Below are 23,752 nucleotides of genomic sequence, written 5' to 3' on the forward strand. Positions count from 1 at the left end.
TGACAAACTTCATAATATAAACACGCCCTGAATTGAACAAAGCAGTTTGTATCTCTTTGGCAGGGAAAGTTGTCATACATCATTGACATAAAAACCAGTTCCATGATACTCTGACAAATAAATATATGATAATATTTATATCTCTGGCTTATAATGGCGCATTTACATTTATTATGTCTCAAAGCGATTTAAAAAGAAAGTGTTGTCTCTTAGCGATGAACTCTTAGCGATTTAAAGATGAACTATTGCCCCTGTCTTCGGATTCTGGCTTTCCTATGTGCACCATCTCCTTTATTCAAGCTAAAATCCGGCATTCCATTCCAGTCGAATATACCAGCCCGAATCCCGAGTATACTGCATTATTAAAGGGCAATCCAACCCCAATAATAATTCGTATGTATGAGAGCGGGAAAAGAGAAACAGAAAGGCGACGAATTGAAATAAATCGGATCAATATTAAGACGGTTACGAGTGTTTGAAATATGAGATCGCCGCCATGCGAATAGAATTGGTAATTTGGCCACTGGATTTGGTCACTGGATTGTGACATATTCACAGACAACTTTTCTGTCTTGTACAAACATATCATGAATTGTAATGTTTTTCTCCTAAACGCCTTCTCCCTAAAAAGAAAAGATCGTCTTGAGTCATACATTATGAAAAAAGGGACATTTTTAGTCATTTTGTGTGTTGGAAACAAATCCGGCGCTTCGTCACATTGACACATTCAGCCAATTTGAATTTCCCGTATGTACAGTGCGTCCCAGAAAAAAACGAAGAAATGAAGTCTTTCGTATACGGTTGATTGTCAACGAAACGGAGTTAAGTCTTTTGTCAATTCCGTTTGTTGCTACTGCATGCAGGCAGCCAGTGAAAACGAATCCGTTTGATAAAATTATGGAAATGCAAGCACTACTTGAAACAAAAAGAACTTTGTCATTCCTTGCTCATTTTTCCTGATTGAGGTGTCATATGAAAGGGCAGAAACTGAACTTTTTAGAAATGTGAATTTTCCTACGAAATTCAGATACCGCCCGCCAAATGACTTTTTGGTTTCCTTCCTTCAAATTGCTTTCAATCACTCATGCGTGAAATATGCATCGTATGAGTTGCATCAAATGAAAGAGGAGGCTCTAAGCTTTACAAATATGTGTCATTTATTAATAATAATTGTGAACAAGTTCGAATAAAACATCGATAATTCTCGGTTTCGTTTTTTCTGGGACGCACTGTATAGTGATTTTAAAATTCATTGTTTTCTCTTTTTGGGGTCCTATTTCGTTCAAACCTTCACCTATCTGCTTCTCTGATTGTTATGCTTTCTGTTAAGGGTAGATCGATTAAGGTTTGATTTTCCTTTAAAGCGTATCTGCCATAGTTTACAGGAGGGATTAGACTGCCCTGCAAGGTCACTGGACAGGTGGTTATCTCATCAACTCAGCTCTCAGTTAACATAAGAAAAAGAGGATCATGGGGGACCAATGGTCACCGATTAGGCATGGTTTGTTATATAGAGGGCGCAAGTAGCTACAAGTAGTGTAGTGGGCCTTTAATCGAATTCATCTACTCCCTCTGGCAGGGTGGCTTAGAAAGATATCATAATACATTGTACTTTACAATTTATTTGCAGCATGATTAAACAACTCATCTATCTTGCCTAATGCGTAACAACTAATAAAAATACAAGTGGTTCATTTACTCTCGAAAAGCGACCAAGTTAAGCCAGCTAAGAATACTACCACCCAAAAAAAAAACTGTCACTAAACGAAACATGTAAAGGCAAAAAGGAAACAGAATTGTTTAGGAGTGCATTATTTCATTGTACACAACCAACAAGAAACATGATACTCTTTCTAATCCTATTGAACAACGTAAAGATTTTGACGGCAACAACTATATAAAATTAAACAATGAATATGTACTCGTACATGAGATAAATATCATAACAACCAGGGTTTTGTGTACCTCTCCGGCTTGGCCAGCTCATTTTTACATTCTATACAAACGCGCCAAATAATGACCACGATGTAGGTAAAGCTCTTACACTGCCAAGTATTTCACTATTATACGAACTATTACAGTTTATACACTATGTTTGTTCCCCATTCCGTGAAGGCGTTGACTTTCGTCTAACAAATATATCGAGATGACTGTTATGCCGGAACGCTAAATGTCTCTTTAGTTCTGATGTCCGAGGGAACCCTTTGCCACAGATATCACAGCGACACGGATAAGCTCCTGTATGTCTCAGTTCATGGTCCCTCAGCTGTCTCTGTCTAAAGAAACCCATGCCGCAGATGCGACAAACGAACGGACACACCGCCGCATGGGTCAATCGATGTTCTTTCATATGGAAGCCGTACTTGTAGGTCTTTCCACAGACATCACAAGCGAATCGCCTTCGTCGAAACCCTTCATCATTTTCATGAGCCATTTCTTGGTCCTCCATCTGTTTGGCCTCGTTCCCCGGTGTGTCAGGACTGCTAACGGGGTAGTCTGGTGGCATATCGCTAGAATCATCTGACAAAGTCAGGCTGGAGTTCCTGGTCGAGTTCCCGGTGCTCAAATCTAGTATTTCTTGATTGGGTTCTTTCTTTACGACGGAAACTGAGGAATTCGCCACATTATTGTTGTACTGCTGTTCGGGTTGGACGAAGGCTGCCCGATCGATTTCGTGCTGTTCCTCTCGGTGGCTTGCCACCGCGGCGGGGTCGGCTGAAATGTGGTATTTGTTGACATGGTTCTGCAGCAGCTTTCCTCTAGGGAACTGTTTGCCACATTCTTGACATGTGTAGATCTCTTTTCCAACGAATGTTACATCCTCTGACTTGGACCTCATCCGCTGAACTGGAGGCTCATCATCTTCTGTAAACGAAGGGGGTGCTGAACTGGTCTTCAGAATGAGATGGGACTCCTTGATATGTTGCTGGAGGATTTCGGCTCTGTCAAAACTCTCCTCACAATCCATACAACGATACAAATTTTCTGATGAATTTCTGACTACAATGATATCTTCAACTGGGTTGCCTCCATTATGTCCTTTAGGAGATACCATGGAATCTTTAGAAAGAAAAGAGGTATCCTTGGAGAGGGCAGTGGTGTCCATTGACGCCGCGATCCTGGTGCCACCATGAACACGCTCAATGTGACTTTGCATGAAGCCAAACCTTGAGAATATTTTCCCGCAGTCTGGACATGGGAATCGACGTTGTTGTACGACATTCTGTCGATCTTTGCTCTGACTCCTTAACTGGCAAGCAGCTCCAGCAAAGAACCCCATATTACCGTGCGTCTGCAGGTGAGCATGGAGAGACCTAGCGTCCTCAAACGATGAATTGCATGAGTTGCAGGCGAAAATCAATTCGGATAATCTTGAATGAAACATTTTCGCGTGAGAGACCAAGTTGTAGATATCACAAAACGTGCGTTCGCAAATGCGACATAGGTAACGTTGCTGTGTACTTCCAACAGGTAACGTTTTGGGATCAAAGCCGAGACCATTCGTCCTGACATCCTGTGTTTGGAGTTCTTGTTGTGGTTGTGGTGGCCATGGCTCTGGTGGTGGTGGAGGTGGCGGTGGCGGTGGCTGTGGTGCAAGAGGGGGTTCTCTTGCTGAGATACATATACCAATTCCTCGCGTTGTTCAGCGTTATCTTCTAGATAGGAGAGAACCCGAAAACATTCATGGTCATTCGCTGGCTTTGACTGCCCAGGAAATTCGTTTGTACGTGCCTCTTGTTCTATCTCACGCCTCATCAGTCTTTTGAGGTGTAACTGCTTCAGATTTCGTAGAGCAGCATCGTTGTCATCTAGATGTGACACGATGTGGCTCTCCGTCGCAGTAGGTACGGACGCATCCGACTGAATCAACGCACTTGCTGGATATACATACGGTCGTTGTCCATTGGCGCCTGGCGATCGCCTTTGAACCTCTGAGTGGATGGCTGCTTCTAATTTTGACGTGGATGACGTCGAAGTCTGCTGGGTCCACAATCTCTCCCTGTACAGCCTTTGCCACTCCTCACTACAATGGACACCTTGCACAGATATATTGGGATGCTGTTGTACCCGAATGATTTCAGCCTCGTGTGTTTCGGTGTGCTCCGGTGCGTAGGGGATAGGGCCAGTGGGTTCACAAGCCACCTGGCATGTGAAGTCGTGGACATACTTCTTGGGCAATCCTGATTCACCTGACATCGGCAGGTCACCAGGGTCAGCCCGGACGCCGTAATTCACGTAGTCATGCTTCATCCTGTCTGTGACGTAGTACTTGCAATGTGGAGACTCCCGTCCATCTTGAAACCGAACAAGCACTTCGCACCCTGTCTGCACTGCAAGCTCGTGTGCCTGTTCCAATGAACAAACGAAATGAAAATATTGAATGAACAATTAATTTGATGTTGAACTGTATAACGTAACATATTCCCCTCAAAACTGATATTAAAATAGGTACAGATATTAGTCAACGTGTATACGCAGACACATATTTATATTTAAAAACTGCAGTAAATGAAGAGGGAAAGATTTGTTCCGTGTCGGTTGCTCAAAACATGGTTCACCTCATCCATTCAATTAAAACTTGCATGTATATGTACCCTTTAAATCTGCATTAGTGTGGCCAGGAGGGATTAGACCTCCCAGCGTGGTCACTGACGGGTGTTTATCTCATCAACTCCAGCCAACTCCGACAGCTCTCAATTACAATAAGAAAAGGGGATCATGGGGGACCAACGGGCACCGATTAGGCATTGTTTTATATACATGTATAGAGGGAGCAAGTAGATACAAGTAGCGCAGTGGGGCTTTAAACCCCTCTGCACTAGTTTGGCATGGAGGGATAAGACCTCCCTGCAAGGTCACTGGCAGGTAGTTATCTCATCAAATCAGCTCTCATTTAAGTTAAGAAAAAGGGGATCACGGGGGACCAACAGGCACCGATTAGGCATTGTTTGCTATATAGAGGGCGCAATTAAATAGTACAGTGTGGCTTTAAAACCACTGTGCTACTATGGACCCACCTGTTGGACCAGCTTTCGTTGCAGGTTCTCCTGGACCCACTGCCTTAGGTCTCTGTCGTCGATGAAACGCATTGCAGTGAAGGAGACTTCCAAGTCAGGTACTGGGTAGTGAAGATGAAGGGTCTGGTAAGTCCCGTATGCTTCTAATCTATTATAGCATCAGATAACTGAAAGATAAAACAACATCAACGACAAAATGATTAGTTTCCCTGTGTTGTTGTTTCTCATCAAATTTCATGGGATAACGCCTCGAAAAGCAATGATGCATTTTGTTCTATCAGCCCTCCATACTTCAACCCCTATACCTCTTATTAAAATGATTTTTTTGTTGTTGATAATAATGCCATTTAATATCATACGACATCATCGCCGAATATATGTATGTCATGTATATTAATGCGAATTGGAAAAGAGTTAAAAGAAATACGAATATGTATATGAAATGTAAAATGTTTGAAGAATATTTGCTTTAAATTGTGTAGACCTAAAAGTCGATTCCGTAAATGAGAAATATCTGTGAATGTGTATATTATTTTGTGTGCGTGTGTACGTGTGTCAAGTCATACTTCCATGTTTCAAAATTTAAACCTATATACAAAGTTACATTAAAAAAAGTTCCTCTATAAACAATGTATTTTTGCTATGGTTAGGATTGGTTCGATTGTTTGCTTCATTCAGTTAGTTTGAAATTGCCGATCACCATTTCATCCGAAACAAGTCATTCTGTTAGGTCTATAATAAAGGAGCAGGACAGGCTATTTTCATGCACCAGAAAAGGAAACTCTTACTACTAGAGTTTCTGATAATCACCTAAACGGAATTCACTCTTGATCTGGAATATGATTATCGATTGGATACTCAAGGTTGATAGGCATATACTGTTACTTTGATACAAAAACACTAATAGTGCATTGACATGATAGTATTATGATAGTATATTGACCCGCCCCTCCTCCCGCCCCCCCCCCAAAAAAAAAAAACTGTTGTTTCCAACCAATATCAAGAAAGAGAACAATAATAGACGTTTTCTCTTTTACAATAAAATTATATTCGATACCATCTGGTATACATTCTCATGCCTGTAATTCTAAGATGGTTCTTTGTTAAAAAAATCTATTGTAATTTATTCATGAGTACCGCCCTTTTCAATACCGTCATAATTTATACCGATGTAATCCCAACACACCCTTTTGTCAAGGGTATTGGCAGAGAAGTAAGGCTTTAAAGGGCATGTATTTAAAGGTATCTACTTTGTTACTACATAGTCCTACCGACAGTCGCAATATTTTTTGTTCTTGATTTAAATCATTTTCTTTACGTCAATGGAAAGATGTTATCAGTGCAAATTTAATAGCACTGAAATCTTTGTCGTCTTAAATATACCCAAATATAATCTCTCAAGTTTCTAAAACGTAGTGAACGAGCAAAACAAGCACGCTAAACTGGCAGACTTCTCAGCTTGTGTATTATCATACATCATTATTATATATATATATATATATATATATATAAGGCTTTCAAGTGGTACAATAAATCAGTGTATTAAATATCTTTAGCGCAATACATCATTATTATCTATGTAAGGCTTCCAAGTGGTTAGGCCTACATTAAATCGGTGCATTAATATCTTTAGCGCAGTACCCGGATGGCAGATCAATGTTGTTTTCATATCGCTCTGTCATCCGGGAACTTCAACTATCGGTACAATATTGCTTGATAATCGAAATTTCTTATTTTGCTAGTCAGCCTGATATAGATAATAATAATAATATTGTATGGCTTTCTTTTCGTGTGATACAAGAATGTTGTCGCTATGACAATATATTCTTGTATCACATTCAAAGCCATCCAATATTATATAAATACCCATTGGCTTCAGAAGAAATCCTCGTTTAGGGGGTGTCTGTAAAACCTGTGGTCACGCATGCTTACAGTATTTCTACATGACTGAGATAAGACCTCTGGGATCACAATACATAATGGCGCCCCGGGACAAATATGATTGAAATACGGGACGATCCCGCGTGATACTAGACGTCTGGGACCCGTTTCATATAAAGCTTCTTTTTTTTTTTCAATGACCAATGACAAAAATCAGTGACAAATCTGTTGATAACCAATCAGAAGCAAGGATTGCAGTAGCTTATAACAAACACTGTCATTCGTCACTGATGACAAGTTTTGTGAAACGCCCCCTGGTCAAAGCTGGTTAGGTAAGCACCTGTATGATTGTAACTTACAATTAAAATGTGAAGACCTTAATAATATTCAAGACCATAAAACGTAAAATTATGACTACCTCAAGACTTATTTAGTAACTCAGCGGCAAGAGAGAGAGAGATAGAGAGAGAGAGAGAGAGAGAGAGGAGGAGATAGCATGAATACCTTGTATGTCTAAATTAAAATTACAGAGTCTGAATTTGCAAACTAGCACGCGATTCAAAATCTGATTGCAGCCGCAGAAAGGTTGCGTGACATTATTGCGATTCCGCTTGCCTTAAATATACGCAAAATGTCTGCATTTGCAAACTAGCTTCTACTTCATAGTCTGGGTATTTCCGCCGACAGAAAGGTTCCATGGCATTCACCCGATCGAGTATTTACCTTGTATAAACGCTATAGTCACACAATACCAGTGCATGGCATTATCATGTTATTCGCACTTGGAAAGTGATAACCACACCCAATACCCTTCATCGAACATTATTGTCATTAATTCAAAAGCAACAAATGAGATACAGATTTTGAAGAGCAAAAAGAGCATTATCGTTCGCCAACTTCGTTTGCCAAAATTTCATTTTTTTTTTCTTCCCGCTTCCATTTCCCCTTTTCGATTCGACAATATAATAAATTATTATACAAAGATTCTGAAAGAGTCTGAATTTCCAAACTAGCTTCTGGAAAAGGTCGCTTGACTCGATCGCAACCGAATGAACTCAAAATCAATTACCCGCTATTGAAATGTGAGAAGATGACCACAAAAAAAAATGATTTCTATGGGACATGACAGGTAACTTAGGGAAATGAAATTGCTCCCTCTCTATGAAGGCCACCTGTCTATAGTGATCATCTACATTGGCTCCCTCTAGAAGAAAGTATGGGTTGAAGAACCTGTATATTAGTGTATCTACAGTGACCACTAACCCTTGGGCGTCATGTTTGACTGTATAATGTATAAGGCGCGTTATAAACCCAGTATAATATTAGCATCATTATCAAAACCATCAAATTAACGCAATTTCAAAGATGATTATAATTCACAGACTACATTTGTCTAAAATATGTCATATTTCGCTCACATTTCCACTGTTCTATCCGATAAATGAATATACAAAAATATTCTGAAAGAGTCTGAATTCTCAAACTAGCATGGGGAAAAGGTTGCTTGACACCGCTACTCCTGGTTGACCTAATGTACACAGAGGAAGAGCGGTATACGCGAACCAGCCATATGGTTCGAAGTCTGAATATCCAAAAATATCGTCATCTTGTATAATGGCAGAACTGGGGCAGAACCTCCACTCGCAAACCACTGCTTAAGAAAAAATTATTTTTCATCGTATGTATTATTATCTGAACCGTTATCAGTAGTCTTTATTTTCAAAGTTGTCAGGCACAACGTCACAATGATATTCAGCCAATATGAAAATTTCCTTCCATTATTATAGTGATTACAACTTTCAAAAATGTATAACTTTCTTATTGTATGTCCGATGTCACTCAAACTTTTACAAGATAGTCTGCTTCTCTGAATTTTCTACTTTCTGTTATTATATTAATAGAGTAACTTTTTTTGTAAGGTTAGATTTTCCTTTAAAGCTTATCTGCCGTAGTTTATAGGAGGGATTAGACTGCCCTGCAAGGTCACTGGACAGGTGGTTATCTCATCAACTCAGCTCTCAGTTAACATAAGAAAAAGAGGATCATGGGGGACCAATGGTCACCGATTAGTCATTGTTTGTTATATAGAGGGCGCAAGTAGCTATAAGTAGTGCAGTGGGCCTTTAAAGGTACTCTGTCCCTTTTGCAGCCAACCTCAAATGCTGTAGAACTTTGCAGGAATTATGAATATGTCATGTATGTCCTATCTGTGAAATTTAAACGTTAGCAGTGTCCTCATATTCAAATTATGCAAGGAAACCCGTTTACTTGCTAGACACTGGCGTACCTACGGGGGGGGCAGGGGGGGCAGAGTGCCCCCCCCTGACGGGCTCCAGGGGGAAAAAAGAAAAAGGGGAAAGAAAAGAAAAGAAAGGAAAGGAAAGAAAAAGAAAAAAAGAAAAGGGAAGAAAAAAGGAAAGAAAGAGAAAAAAGGAAAAAAGGAAAAGGAAAGAAAAAAGGAAGAAGAAGAAAAAAGGAAGAAAAAGGGAAAAGAAAAGGAAAGGAAAATTGGGAAATTAAAAAAAAAAGACCATGGCCGTACGCACCAGGGGGGGGGGGGGTGGGGAGGCAGTTGACCCCAGATATTTTGAAAACGTACAGTTTTTTTTCCTGAAAATGTAGTGTAGGCCTATACCAAATCCTTCAATTCTACTTTTGAAAATGCAAAAGTACCCTCATGACTAGTTCGGTCGCTCGAACTCCCTTCACTCCTTTTGCTTTTGAGATTCTTCGAAAACTTTTAACGCATCTTTCCCCCTCCCCCACCAGAAAAATATTCCGCATACGGCCCTGAAAAATTAAGACAAATGAAAATAGGAAAATAAGTGATATAACAAATTCGAAACTCTTCGCTGGCGCGAACTGCTTGCTAGCCTATTTTGTATTAAATGTTTTCACTTGCTCGTCCCCCTGAAAAAAGAAAAGGATTAGCATTGCCTGGAATACAATTGTGCCTGCCCCGACGGGCCCCGACCTGCAACCATGGCAACAATAACACACAATGTATGTACCAAATGTTACTAAAAAGAGACTAATTCATTTTTCTCGCTCGCTACACTCGCTCGCGAATAAAATGAATAGACATTGCTTTGGAAACAATTGTGCCCACCCTTGACCTGCAACAATATAATCAAAAATGGAAGAGTTTTTTCGCCCTCTCGCCAAAAAGGAATTGAATCGCGTTGAACGCGATTGCGTCCATCCTGACCTGCACCAATAAAAACAAGTTTATTTATTAATTTCTATTAAAAGAGAATTTTTTTTTTTGCTTGCTCGCTATGCTCGCTCTCCAAAATGGAATTGACACCGCTAACGTGCCCGCCCCAACCTGCAACAACCAGTTAATAATTATGTACCAAACGTTATTCAAAGAAGTTGTGGTGTGCTCGTGCTCGCCAAAACGGAATTAACATCACCTTAAACATGATTGTGTAAGCCCTGCCCTGCAGCAAAAAAATCTGAAATTTATGAACCAACTATCATTACAAAAATTTTGCTCGCTCGCTACGCTCGCTCGCCAAAATAGAATTAACACCGCTTTTAATAATCACGTCCCTGACATGGAACAATGAACCCAAGTTTATGTACCATATTTTCCCTATAAAAGAGAAGTGATTTTTTTTTTCGCTCGCTCGCTACGCTCGCTCGCCAAAATAGAAATAACACCGCTTTTAATAATCACGTCGCTGACATGGAACAATGAACCCAAGTTTATGTACCATATTTTCCCTATAAAAGAGAAGTGGTTTTTTTCGCTCGCTCGCTACGCTCGCTAGCTCGTGGAATTATGTGCCCACCACTAACCTGCTACAATATCATTAAAAAGAGAAATGTAGGGGGTTGCCTGCCCGCTAAAATGGGATTGACATTGCCTTAAACACGATTGTGCCCGCCCCCGACCTGCAACAATGAAACAAATTTGATATAGCAATTCATTGAGAGAAAGATGTATTTTCGCTCGCTAGCTATAATGGGTATAAAATTAGCCTAAACACAATTTTGTTCCCGCGCCCTGCATGGGACAATTGAACCAAGTTTATAAAAAAGAAGTGATTTTTTTTTCTTGCTCGCTACGCTCGTTTGCAAAAAAATGAAATTAACGTCGCTAACAAGTGAATGTTCCCACCCCCAACTTGCAACAATAGCAGTTTATATACCAAACGTTACTTAAAGATTTTTTTTTGCTCGCTCGCTCGCCAGAAGTGAAAATTAGCATCGCCTTTTTTGTTTGTTTCGGTCGCTTGCCCCCCCTGACGGAGTACCCCAGGTACGCCACTGTTGCTAGACTTCACTGTCAGACACTATTGAGTGACTGACTGGCTTTTTTCTTCTTTGGTAATAACATACATGGAAAGAGTTTTAAAGGGTACATGAGCATTTGTCAGCATCAATAACCCACTTCTTGTGATTGCCAAGATTAAACTGATTGAATCTTTGCGCAGCATAAAACGTAATGACCATTCGGTACAATCGTCTGAAAATCAAGACTATTACTAGTCTTTTTGGGCTCTATAGCCCTAAAGTCGATTTGACAACTAATAGTCGTTATTTTTCCACTTGACGACATTTTCAAGCCCCACCTTTTTTATGGAAGTTCTAAATCAGTATTATCTTTCAAATGCAGTTGGAATTTAACTTTTTCATTTTTTTGGCCTGCAAATGGGACATAGTACCTTAAAACGGAAACTTTTACATTCCATTTCAATTAATTTTCCCTGGATGTCGATTCCTACTTAAAGAGGCCTAAAATATGCACCGTAACCTTTGTATAATTTCGATATTTTAAATATGCATTAGTAACTTTCAAACAAAGAGTTAGGTGTGTTTAGTGAGATCAAATTAAACTTGACCCACTTTTATTTCACGTGTTCATGAAACAGCTTTAAAAATGTAATAATGGATAAAAAACTATCCCTCAAAGATTTGACCAATTTGGCTAGACTGGCTGGTCTGCCATATCATAATGATATCGGTAAAATATGTAACGATTGGTGTGTGTTGTCTAATGCGATTGTGCGTGAGCGTTGCGTGTGTGTGTTTGAGGTGAGTCGTATGTGGGTCGGTGTACTTGAGAGGTTAATTCGTATAAAGAAATACAGGTCCCAGTCACAAGCTTTCTCGAAGCGTAACCCCTTTGATTTGAGCAGAATACAATTAATTGCAAACAACAAAAAGGAAGTTTACTATTTATAGCACAGTTACTATTTATACAATTATTATAAGACGCTTAACTGTCGTTGAGGACAATACGAACTATCTCGTAAAGCACGGTGAATTACATATTTTTAAGTGAATAGACTTATTTTAGCGGGTGTGTGATTAGAGGCCTAAAAATACGCACCGCGTCCTTTGAATAATTTCGATATTTGAATAATGCATTGATAAATTTCAAACAAAGAGTTATGTGTGTTTAGTGTGATGAACTTAAACATGACCCACCTTTATTTCACGGGTTCATGAAACAGCTTTAAAAATGTAATAATGGATGAAAAAATATCCCATCGGGAAATACGTGTATATATAGTATGTCATTTATTCCTTGAATTATCTTGTCGCATACTTACCCAGATTCTCTGGTGGAGAATAATATTCTGAGCTATATAAGTTGTAATCAGTGTAACCATTTACCCATATCATTTCTCAAAGATTTGACCAATTTGGCTAAATTGGCTTGTCTGCCTCTTAAAGGTACTATGTCCCTTTTGCAGCCGACCTCAAATTCTGTAGAACTTTGCAGGAATTATGAATATGTCATGTATGTCCTATCTGTGGAATTTAAACATTAGCAGTGTCCTCATATTCAAATTGTGCAAGGAAACCCGTTTACTTGCTAGACTTCACTGTCAAACACTATTGAGTGACTGACTGGCTTTTTTCTTCTTTGGTAATAACATACATGAAAAGCGTTGTAAAGGGTACATGAGCATTTGTCTACATCAATAACCCTCTTCTTGTGATGGCCAAGATTAAACAGATTGAATCTTTGCGCAGCATAAAACGTATGACCATTCGGTACAATTGTCTGAAAATCAAGACTATTACTTTTGGGCTCTATAGCCCTAAAGTCGATTTGACAACTAATAGTCATTATTTTCCCACTTGAAGACATTTTCAAGCCCCACCTTTTTTAGAGAAGTTCTAAATAAGTATTATCTTCCAAATGCAATTGGAATTTAACTTTTTAATTTTTTTGGCCTGCAAATGGGACACAGTACCTTTAAGGGAAGAAATATCAAAATGATATGGTAAAACATCTAATGATTGCACATTTTATATTCATTTAAAGTTTTTCTATTATTGTCTCTAATTCGGAGGAGCAATGGATGGAAATGTACGCACTTTAAATTTAGTTCCTATGGATGGTTGAAGTATAACATCCATAAAATCTATCTCAATAAGGTTGTTTTCAAATACCTCAACTTCTCATAAAGCTCAGCTCTTTTCTTGCTTAGAAGTACCTTAATTTCGATAGCTTTTGACATAAAAATAGTTGTTCTTTATCTAAAATAGAGTTGCATGTTGTCTTGTCTGAGAAAATCCTATCAACAACAAAAGAATCTTTTCAACACAAAATATACATCAGGAACCTAATAAGCCGGTCTAAAGGTCCCAAAGTCGAGAACTTTTAGCACATTCTTTTTTAATTTCACACCCGTAAGCACGGTATAAAGGATATCAATTATGAACGAGTCGCCATGAGTTAGGCATTTTAATGTAGACTGTTACGTAGATTTGAATGCAATCGACAGCCTTGAACGTGTAATGATCATTAAATTCTGAGAAACAGTCATGCATATAATGAATGAATAAAATTAAAGATTTGAAAATGAAGCCAGCGTTAGTTCAAGGGCGTCACTACAATCACTACAATCATTATGATATAATTAATTGATTGAATTGGTTTATGATGATAAAAAAAATATCGAACATGCAGCTTTCAACTCACAACATAGAACATAAAAAATGCAAAAATGCAAATAAAAATGGAATAGAAGAGGTACCTACTATCAACCATTATGTTGACATAAAATAATAATTACAGTGCTTATATAGCGCCTAACACTTACTTTGTCAGACGTCTCTAAGCGCTCTACAATAATGCAGCATAATTACCCTGGCTTTAGCAGTGCAGCTGTTACGCGCGCTGCGTTTCAAGGAATAAATTCCAACCAGGTACCCATTTACTTCACCTGGGTGGAGTGTGGCAAAATAATGTAGATCAATGTCAAAACTAATATAGTACATCAATTATACAAATTTGCATTGCATAAATCCTCGAATATTTTACTGAACATATTAAAAGTTCAATCGCATTATCAGAGGTAAGACAAAATGGAGGTAGAAGAGAAAAGGGGAGCGGGTAGATGTGGAGAAGAGGGAGAGAGGAATGGAGAGAGAGAGAGAAAGAAATAAAGAATAAGGAACCGCCTGACAGAAAAAGAAAGGAAGGGGGAGGGGGACCGCTTGTATTGCAGTCTTCTACATGTTTTTCATTCCAAAAAAATAAAACCCTACCAACTGAAGGGCACTTTGAAATATACTTGAAATTAAGCAGTTAATTGACATCGAGTGAACAACGCATTGTGGGTGTTTTTGTTGGAATACTTTTGGATTGGTTGTTTTGTTGTTCAGAGGAAGTATGCCACTGGAACCATGGAGATATAGCAATAAGTGATTACAAGAGAATGGTTTTTTAGAGTTTACCAGCGGCAAGGATTAGAAAATGTTCCACCACTCAAAGACTAATGCTAATTAAAAAGCCCCTTAAGCAAACATTAATCAACCTAGCTGTCAAGACCGTTTCCACTTTAGATTGTTTTAGAGTTAGGCCCTATCGAATATTGATCAGCACTGCCCCCATCTCTATCACCTCCGAGTCTCCAAGAATAATTTGCAACAGGGGTCTGCAGCTGCAGCGAATTACATCGAGACTAGCTAACACGTATACACAACGTGCACATCATCCGTGCCTTTCCAGCGACTGCGATTCGCTTCCCCTCTCTTTCTCTCTCTCTCTTACTCTTCGTGCATAGTAAGTCGTACCAGGGCATGTGAGTTCCCTGGTCGTACCAGAACTGGGTCACAATATTTTCGTGAACCAGGTTCATTTCCGGGTGATGATGTTGATAATTAATAAAGGAACCCTGTGCAAGGGTACATAGAAGAAGAAGAAAAATACTGTTTCCGACTCATCTTGAGATATTGCTCTAGACATTTGTCGTAGGTAAACCACTAAAGAAATTTGTTATTTAAAAAAAAAAAATCATTTTAGGCATAAGCATGCAATATCTATTTGTGTGTGCGTGTGCGTGTGTGTGTGTGGGTGTGTGGTGTGTGTTGTCTAATGCTTACTTCCCCAATTGATTGCGATTACACGTGTACTTGTGTGCAGGCGCGTACGCAGGGGGGGGGGGGTGTTTGGGGGGTTAAACCCTCCCCTTTGGTATTTTTATGTGTGTAAACCCCCCTAAAAAATCCCTAAAACCCCCCTCCCCCCCCCTTTTTTTTTAATTATTTAAAAAAAAAAAAAAAAAAAAATTACCCCCATGGCTGACCTAAGAAAGGCGACCTTACCCCCCCCCCCCCCCAACGGAGCAAAATGTCAAATTTTCAAATTTTGAGACAAAAAAAAAAAAAAAGTGTCCTCTTACCCCCCCCCCCCCCCCCCGCTTATTCAGAGGTCGGTTGAGTCGTTGCGATTTTTTTTGGGCTCCCAAAAAAAAAAAAAAAGTGTCCGCTTACCCCCCCCCCCCCCCCCCCTCACCCCCCACCACTGAGCGACTTTTTGGCCGGCGCGATTTTCAAATTTTCCTGAGTCGTTGCGAAATTTTGGACCCGATTTTAAACCCCCCCCCCCCCCCCCCCCTTGAAAAAATCCTGCGTACGCCACTGCTTGTGTGTGTGTGTGTTTGAGGTTGTATGTGTATGTGGGTGGGTGTCGTGAGCAGGTGAAATCGTATAAAGAAATACGCCTCTAGGTCCCGGTCACAGACCTTTTTTGAAGCGTAACCCATTTGATTTTTAGCGGCATACAATTGCAAACAACAAAAAGGAAGTTTACTATTTATAGCACAGTTACTATTTATAGAACGCTTAGCTGTCGTTGAGGACAATACGAACAATATCTCGTAAACTAAGCACGGTGAATTACATATTTTTAAGTGAATAGACTTATTTTAGCGGGTGTGCGATGTGTGTACATTTTGAGTGTGTTTCGAAAAATAAATTCTGTTTGGTTAAGATTTTCCCAAGAAGTGGGCTACCATAGTCGGGCAGTTGAAGGGTCATATCTTTGCCCAAATTTTGGTCAAAATACGAAACAATATTATGCAATTACCTTGACAAAATATTGCCCAATAGATGGTTGGGTTGACTATTGGCACAACGTTGGGTAAAGTTTTGAAAAATATTGCCCAACCTTTTCACGGTGCAAGGATTATGAACAGTTGTCAACTGTATTTGTATAGTTTATGCGTAGGTCTAACGCTTAAAGATAAACTCCAGTACTGGTAAAACAAAATAATAATAATTCTCACAGAATCAAACGAAACTTACACTGAATGTTCAAGATTACAAATAAATGACATGTGCCAAACAATTTTGGAAGAAAATGTATACTGGCTGGGTAATGAGCATAGAAAGACAAGGAAATCAAGGTAGTACTAGCCCCGACACCATGTGTGTTGTCCCATATATAGCTTTATATATGAGTGCTTGTTACTTTACCAAGACTCGGTCAAATTTATTATGATTTTGATGACTACAGAACCTTGCAGTGCACACCAATACCTACATGCTACATGATTAACTGTTTCTGATCCTTTCCACACCTTTTCTTTCACAATGCAATCGCATTACCAGTACTAAAGTTTATCTTTAATTGGCTTTTTCACCTGAGTCGCAAATTATTTTATGGAAAATACACCTGAAGGTTTTAAAAAATAAATATTATTACTAAAACAGTTTGAAAACTAGATAATATTTCTTCATCTTTGAATATTGCTACTGAAAGAAAATTGTTATTTAAAATTAGGCCTACGCATGATTTTCTTAAGTTCACTATTATCGTCCATTCATTTATCAATAACGTTAAGTGCACGACATTGTCATTAAACGTTATTTTACGTTTTATTTCTCATAGAAGGCCCAATTTGTTTTATATATCTCTCTCTATATCTCTCTCTATATATGTAATATTACTAAAGTCGTCGTTGGAGGGACATTTGGAGTGAAAAAATGAGTCATTAAGTAGACATTAGGGTTAGGGTTAGGATTAGGGTTAGGGTAAGGGTTAGGAATAGGGTTAGGTTTAGGGTTAGGGTTAGGGTTAGGATTTTTATAATATCCACTTAATGTACCATGTAGGATTATATATATAAAAGTGCTAGAATTCTCAACTCTGAAATGTCAACGGGTGTTCCAGAAAATGTAGACGAGAAGAAAATGGTCTAGGAACGTGAGACGTAGCTGTACTTAACAATTTTATTACGAGCTTTCGGCTTATGAGGCCTTCTTCAGGTTCGGAAGTGCAGACACATACAGAAACTAATACGTATGAACAAATATACATGGCATACAAATTTAATAAATCACTCAATCATATTGAAGCATCAAGAACATAGCAAAAATTATTACGAGAAATACTTCGGAATAAACTTAGAAATGATAATGCAATTTCAAAGTGTTTTACCTTCCTTGTGTGTTGAGCTGTCGGTGCTGTGTGTGTGTTTATACAGTTTATGTGATATATGTGTACGTGCAGTGGTGTGCGGTCAAGTGTGGATTACTGACCTGTGACACGGATGTTACTGATCTATGACACAGCCGGTGTCATGACCTGTGTCTAGGGAGGGGAGAGGGAGGAGGATAGAAGGCATCATTCAAATGCATTGGAGTGTACGCAGTCCGATTGGTTGGAGTATATTGACCCTACATTGCAAAACAAATGCAAGGATAAAACGTGAGAATCAAAGACTAAAAATAAAATTAAAATTAAGATCGAATACACTGCGTTGAGGCAGTTTTTATGTGATCAAAAGTTTACGTGCGTCTGATATGTCGGTGTGTTAATTGCCTTATTGATCAACAATGATCCCATCTGGGTGTAGGGTTTTAAGTTTTGATATCCAAAAATATCCATATATATATATATATATATATATGCTGTGTCGGGCGCAGTCTCTAAGTCTAAGATTCAAAGTCCGTAAAATGTGTGACAAGTAAACAAAACAATGTAAAAAACCACGAAAAACAAGTTAATATAAATTACAGGAGTATTTGTATTTTAACAAAACTTTAAAAAAAAAAAAAAAAAAAAAAGCCGACATAAACTCAAGTTTGTGCAATTTTTGTTTTTGAATAATGCTATAGTTTCAATCTTGCGACACTCAAATACATTAAAGTCAAAGCCAACCCTTGTAATAAGTTCATGTGAATGAAAGCAGAAACATCAGAGAAACAGAATGACTAATGTTTGAAATAAATCGGACCAATAATAAGAAATTTATGAATGTAAGAAATGTGAGCTCACTACAGCTGTGCGATTCTCAAATATGGAATTACGTCAGTGGATCGTGACGTAGAGACGGATAACTCTTCAGTTTGTCTTGTTCACAAATATCACACATTTAATTTATACACAAAACCACACCCATAAGCACACCCACACGCCCACACCAATACAAATCCATATCCACCACACATACCAGCTTATACACGCCGATGTGAACATGTCTAAAGGACACAAACAATTGAACCGAGGCGAACGAAATTTTAGACAATACTTTTCTGAAATCATACAAGACTTTATATACATTTTCAAATTATCAAAAGTCTAGACGATCTTGAGGTATTAATGCACAGGAAAATGTTTAATATGGGAAGTTTATTATGAATCGTAAACAACCAGACTTTTCGTCATCAATCTTATCCGTCTTACCAGTATTTCATTTTACGACCTAAATCTTCTTGAAGGTTTGAGGAGAGAGAGGTCTATCATTTGTTTCAGATCACAGTATCGAATGGTCGTAAACGGTTTTATTCAGTATTTCTTTACGAATTGAACATTTTATCTTACAAATAAGATGTTTCGCGCTGCTGGATTCATTTCTTCCCGATTTTAACCCAAATAGTTGAGATATCGAAAAGAAAAAAAATGTTTCCTTTCTTTTCCTCCCTCTCTTTAGTTGTCCTTCTCCCCTTTTAACCGTTAGTCTGATTTAACATCGTGGTATTTGATATTTGACATTAAATTTTCATGTGTAGCATTGCAATTGTCTGTTTTAGTTAACCAGATAATGTATTCCAATGTTCAAAGTACCAAATTCTCGTTCCATTTATATTTGATATTATTATATATAACTTTGTAAACCGTTTTGTTATGTTTTAATCATAGGACAATAGACTTCGAATTCAAATCACTTCAACAAGGAGACCCCTAGTCCTGAATTGGGGAATTGTTTTTCTTTTCTTTGAAAAAACTTGATATAATTAATGTATTACACGTAGATCTACATGGTTAACAGAATATAGAAACAAAATCCATCTGAATTATTCTTGATTACTGTGACACTTATTGATTTAATTCTCTGCGACCGCTTAAATATCATTTCAGCAGGCTAATTAAGGCGCCAAAAATTGTCTACAGCAAACCTTCAATATAATTATGCCTTTCCATATGGTGTAATCTTGAAGTTATCATCTGCGATGTAAAACAATACAACAATGCTTCTTTATCAAAATTCATTTTTTTCTTGCATTTTATTTCTGGCTTCCTCCCCAAATAAATTGCATAAAAACCGCCTGCAAAAGTAGGGCAGAGTCTCACCTTGAGTGGAAATATACTACAGATATTTTTCGAATACAAAGACCATTATATTACACGTCTCGTGTAAACTAAAAATAAGTACACTATAGATCATTCATGAATGGAACACTTCGTGCTTGTCGTTGTTCGCCATAATGTCTTCTCGTTTGTGGTATAAGGGGAAACCCCGCGTAACGTTTCCCTTAGTTGTTTTTTCGCAAAAACAACGTCTCCTGTTTTTAAAGACCAACATTTTGTTCTGAACGTACTGCAAGGAAATAAATGTAATAATCGTATGACTTGCTATAAGTCCGAAATGGGACCACGGACCTGGAATATTTGGAAACAGGTTCTTTTATTTTAAATAAAGACCTGCTGAATTAAGCCAGTTCACGTGCGAATGACAAAAGTAATAACATTTAATATGACGCTTGGTGCATCATAATAATAAAAAAATAACACACATGTCTCGAAAGATTACATTAACAACAATATAATTCAAGTAGAGCAATGTGATAAAGATATGGAATGCATCCATTCATGAAGAAGTGGAGATTAAGATATTGCGTTATGTGCCATGAAATTAACACTTTAAACGGTGGTCTTCTGAATACCGTTCGAGGCTCAAATATTAAAGATATTGCCCTTTATACGTCGTTCGATTAAACAGCACATTTTGTAATAAATCAAAATATTCTGTCATCTGATGTAATTTCATTTTCAATGACCACTTATATCGAAGGGCCGCTCAAACAATGATAATAGCACTTCAAAAACTACAGTTGAGTTACTATAAACTATAAACAACTCCTGCTTTCGTCTTTTACAGAAGTCAGATAAATTGACAATTATGTATACCAGTAATGTTTCAAGTAATGTTGTATAGCAAAACAAAGAGTACATGCAAACTTTTGTGTATACGATGCTTATAAGATATACTTTAGAAGAGAAGATATTGATGTACCTGTAGATACAGATATATTGTGTATGTATGTGTAAGTGTGCGTGCGCGCGTCTATGTGGCTAAGTAAGACAAACTTCTTATTCTCTATTCGTAAATTCTTCTACATCATAATATTCGCCGTTTTCACGAAGTGACGGTAGTGAAAAAAATTGCATTCACTTTGCGTCACGTTTTTCCTCACTACCGTAATTCGTGAAAACAAGGACGAATATTATTACTGTATCCCACTCTATTTTTCTGGTATCGACGCAATCTTTGCAAAAAATAACTATTTAGCCTACTTGTTAAAGGTACTATGTCCCTTTTGCAGCCAATCTCAAATGCTGTAGAACTTTGCAGGAATTATGAATATGTCATGTATGTCCTATCTGTGAAATTTAAACGTTAGCAGTGTCCTCATATTCAAATTATGCAAGGAAACGCATTTACTTCCTAGACCTCACTGTCAGACACTATTGAGTGACTGACTGGCTTTTTTCTTCTTTGGTAATAACATACATGGAAAGAGTTTTAAAGGGTACATGAGCATTTGTCAGCATCAATAACCCACTTCTTGTGCTTGCCAAGATTAAACTGATTGAATCTTTGCGCAGCATAAAACGTAATGACCATTCGGTACAATTGTCTGAAAATCAAGACTATTACTTTTGGGCTCTATAGCCCTAAAGTCGATTTGACAACTAATAGTAGTTATTTTCCCACTTGAAGACGTTTTCAAGCCCCACCTTTTTTAGGGAAGTTCTAAATTAGTATTATCTTTCAAATGCAGTTGGAATTTAACTTTTTCATTTTTTTGGCCTGCAAATGGGACATAGTACCTTTAAGGTGGAAGTCTGTCAAAAGAGTCAAGTTTAAGAGCCAAGATAGATAGAATGTGACTAACCTACCCCTAAGGAAGACTCCAGTGTATTCAAACATCATAACAAGATGATTTTACATGGTGGAATGACAATTTTCTCAGATCAGACTGCCTCTCTTTGCGGGGCCAACATTAACATGTTGTTTATGTTATTTAATATGAATATCATTCGTAAGATTCGAAATACAAAGGATAATACGATGTGGATAGTTCTTAAATCACATTATATTTCCTTTTCTTTATATTTTTTGTTTGTTTTGTTTTTGTGACCAAATTCCGAAAAGACCAAAAATATTTTTCAAAAAACAAATTTAAAGCGCAGTGGACTGCAATATCAAAAATAAAGCTGTTAGATGCCGGCCCTCATACATAGCACCAATTCTCCATTCTCCTATTCCACCAACCCTCCCCCCCCCCCCCCCACCATCTACTACTCTGATAATGCAGTACAATTCATAGTGCGGTAAAATTCATCAGAATGTATTTACCAAATCAGTCTTTAGACATAAGTATCATTCTAAATAGTTTTTCGGGGAAATTCATTTAAAGTGCAGTGGACTGCAATAAATAAAAGGACAAAGCTGGTAGATGCCAGCCACTATACATAACGCCAATGTTCCATTGTATAATGCAGTATATGCCAACCTTTAAATTCAGCTTTCAGGGAGGATTCATTCAGAAATCAGGGATATTTCTATCAATTGCATACAGCATAATTGGAATAAATCTTTCGAAAAAATAAGGGAGGCATTAATATGTGTGTGGAGTAAGTACAACAAAATTGAAAAATCAGAAAGCCTCCCTGCAAATCAGGAAGATATTTCTGCTGTTGGCATATTCCAACCCCGTTTTAATACTCTGATAATGCAGTAAACTTCATAGTACAGTCAAATTCATCAAAATCTATTTTCTGTTCATGATATAAAAAGAGTTTTTTTTAAACATCGTCAACATACCTGCCAGTTTAAGAAACCGAGAAAGCAGAATGTTACCCTTTCTTGGAATCTCGATAGCAATTTGATATAAGAGACATATCAAAGTCAAAGAAAATTCAAGTTAACACTAGACATATTATACGTTTGTGTTTCGCAGTAATATAGTCATCTTAATCATGTTAAAGATAAACTCCAGTACTGGTAAAAAAAAAAAAAAATTTCTCACAGAATCAAACGAAACTTACACTGAATGTTCAAGATTACAAATAAATGACATGTGCCAAACAATTTTGGAAGAAAATGTATACTGGCTGAGTAATGAGCATAGAAAGACAAGGAAATCAAGGAAGTACTAGCCCCGACACCATGTGTGTTGTCCCATATATAGCTTTCTATGTGAGTGCTTGTTACTTTACCAAGACTCGGTCAAATTTATTATGATGTTGATGACTCCAGAACCTTGCGGTACACACCAATACTTACATGCTACATGATCAACTGTCTCTGATCCTTTCCACACCTTTTCTTTCACAATGCAATCGCATTACCAGTACTAAAGTTTATCTTTAATCGAAGCGCCTGCCTGAACAGAAAACTGAATTATGATGAATTAAGTAATGCATTATTACTACCTAATAAACGCACGAGCTAGAAACTGAAATGCAAACTATAGGTACAATCAATAATTGAACATCAGATACTGTTTAAAAAAAACGACACACTTTCATTCTAAAAAGTTATGTATTTGTATCTGCGAAGGAAGAAAGCTTGAAAAGACCTACATTATGAGAATAAATTCATACCTACAAAATATCATTAAAATTTGTTTACATTTACGTGCTTGTTTTAAATCTAATGTTCTGATATTTACTGTATAAAATTATATACATATGATTGTATCGATCCAATGTTAATTTTGCATTCAATATTTTTGTTTAACTTCGTATATTTTCTGTATATAAACATATGAAATATTGTATCAAACCATATTATGTTTATACAAATTTATGATGAAAAAAGGAAAACAGATGCAGAAACCAATAAAGCAAATCAAATCAATAATCTGTTTTCCGTCCAAGAAAACTTGACATTACATTGCGACAAATAAAAAGGAAATTAAGCTGTTTTGCGCAATTCTTTTACTACATGTTCATATCACTGAATATATAGCCAAACGTTGTCTCATTGGTCATCTTCCAAAGCAGTCTATAGACATAAATGTCATTAGTGGCTGATCCAGCCAGCGGGAAGAGGGGGGCCCAATCCGTGAGAAAATATTAATTGCGACTC

The 23,752-nt window shown here is 37.7% G+C and overlaps 2 protein-coding genes across 2 annotated transcripts in view; both read right to left on the reverse strand.

Annotated features, from left to right (window-relative positions):
- Positions 1-1,502: 1,502 nt before the first annotated feature.
- Positions 1,503-5,373, reverse strand: LOC100893252 (zinc finger protein 90). The gene is made up of 2 exons (XM_030997845.1): positions 5,019-5,373; positions 1,503-4,347 (listed from the first exon to the last, which is right to left on the reverse strand). The coding sequence occupies exon 2, from the start codon at positions 3,383-3,385 to the stop codon at positions 2,090-2,092; it is 1,296 nt and encodes a 431-aa protein (XP_030853705.1). The 5' UTR covers positions 3,386-4,347; positions 5,019-5,373; the 3' UTR covers positions 1,503-2,089.
- Positions 3,486-23,752, reverse strand: part of LOC115929091 (suppressor of SWI4 1 homolog) — a 55,530-nt gene continuing 35,263 nt past the window's right edge. The window contains exons 14-16 of the mRNA XM_030997256.1: positions 5,019-5,119; positions 3,729-4,347; positions 3,486-3,586 (exon numbers count right to left, since the gene is read on the reverse strand). Coding sequence (XP_030853116.1) covers positions 3,486-3,586; positions 3,729-4,347; positions 5,019-5,119 — 821 coding nt within the window. The remainder of the gene's footprint in view (positions 3,587-3,728; positions 4,348-5,018; positions 5,120-23,752) is intronic.

Source organism: Strongylocentrotus purpuratus, unplaced genomic scaffold (genome assembly GCF_000002235.5).
Source record: "Strongylocentrotus purpuratus isolate Spur 01 unplaced genomic scaffold, Spur_5.0 spur5_scaffold_4, whole genome shotgun sequence".
NCBI classification, from domain to species: Eukaryota; Metazoa; Echinodermata; class Echinoidea; order Camarodonta; family Strongylocentrotidae; genus Strongylocentrotus; species Strongylocentrotus purpuratus.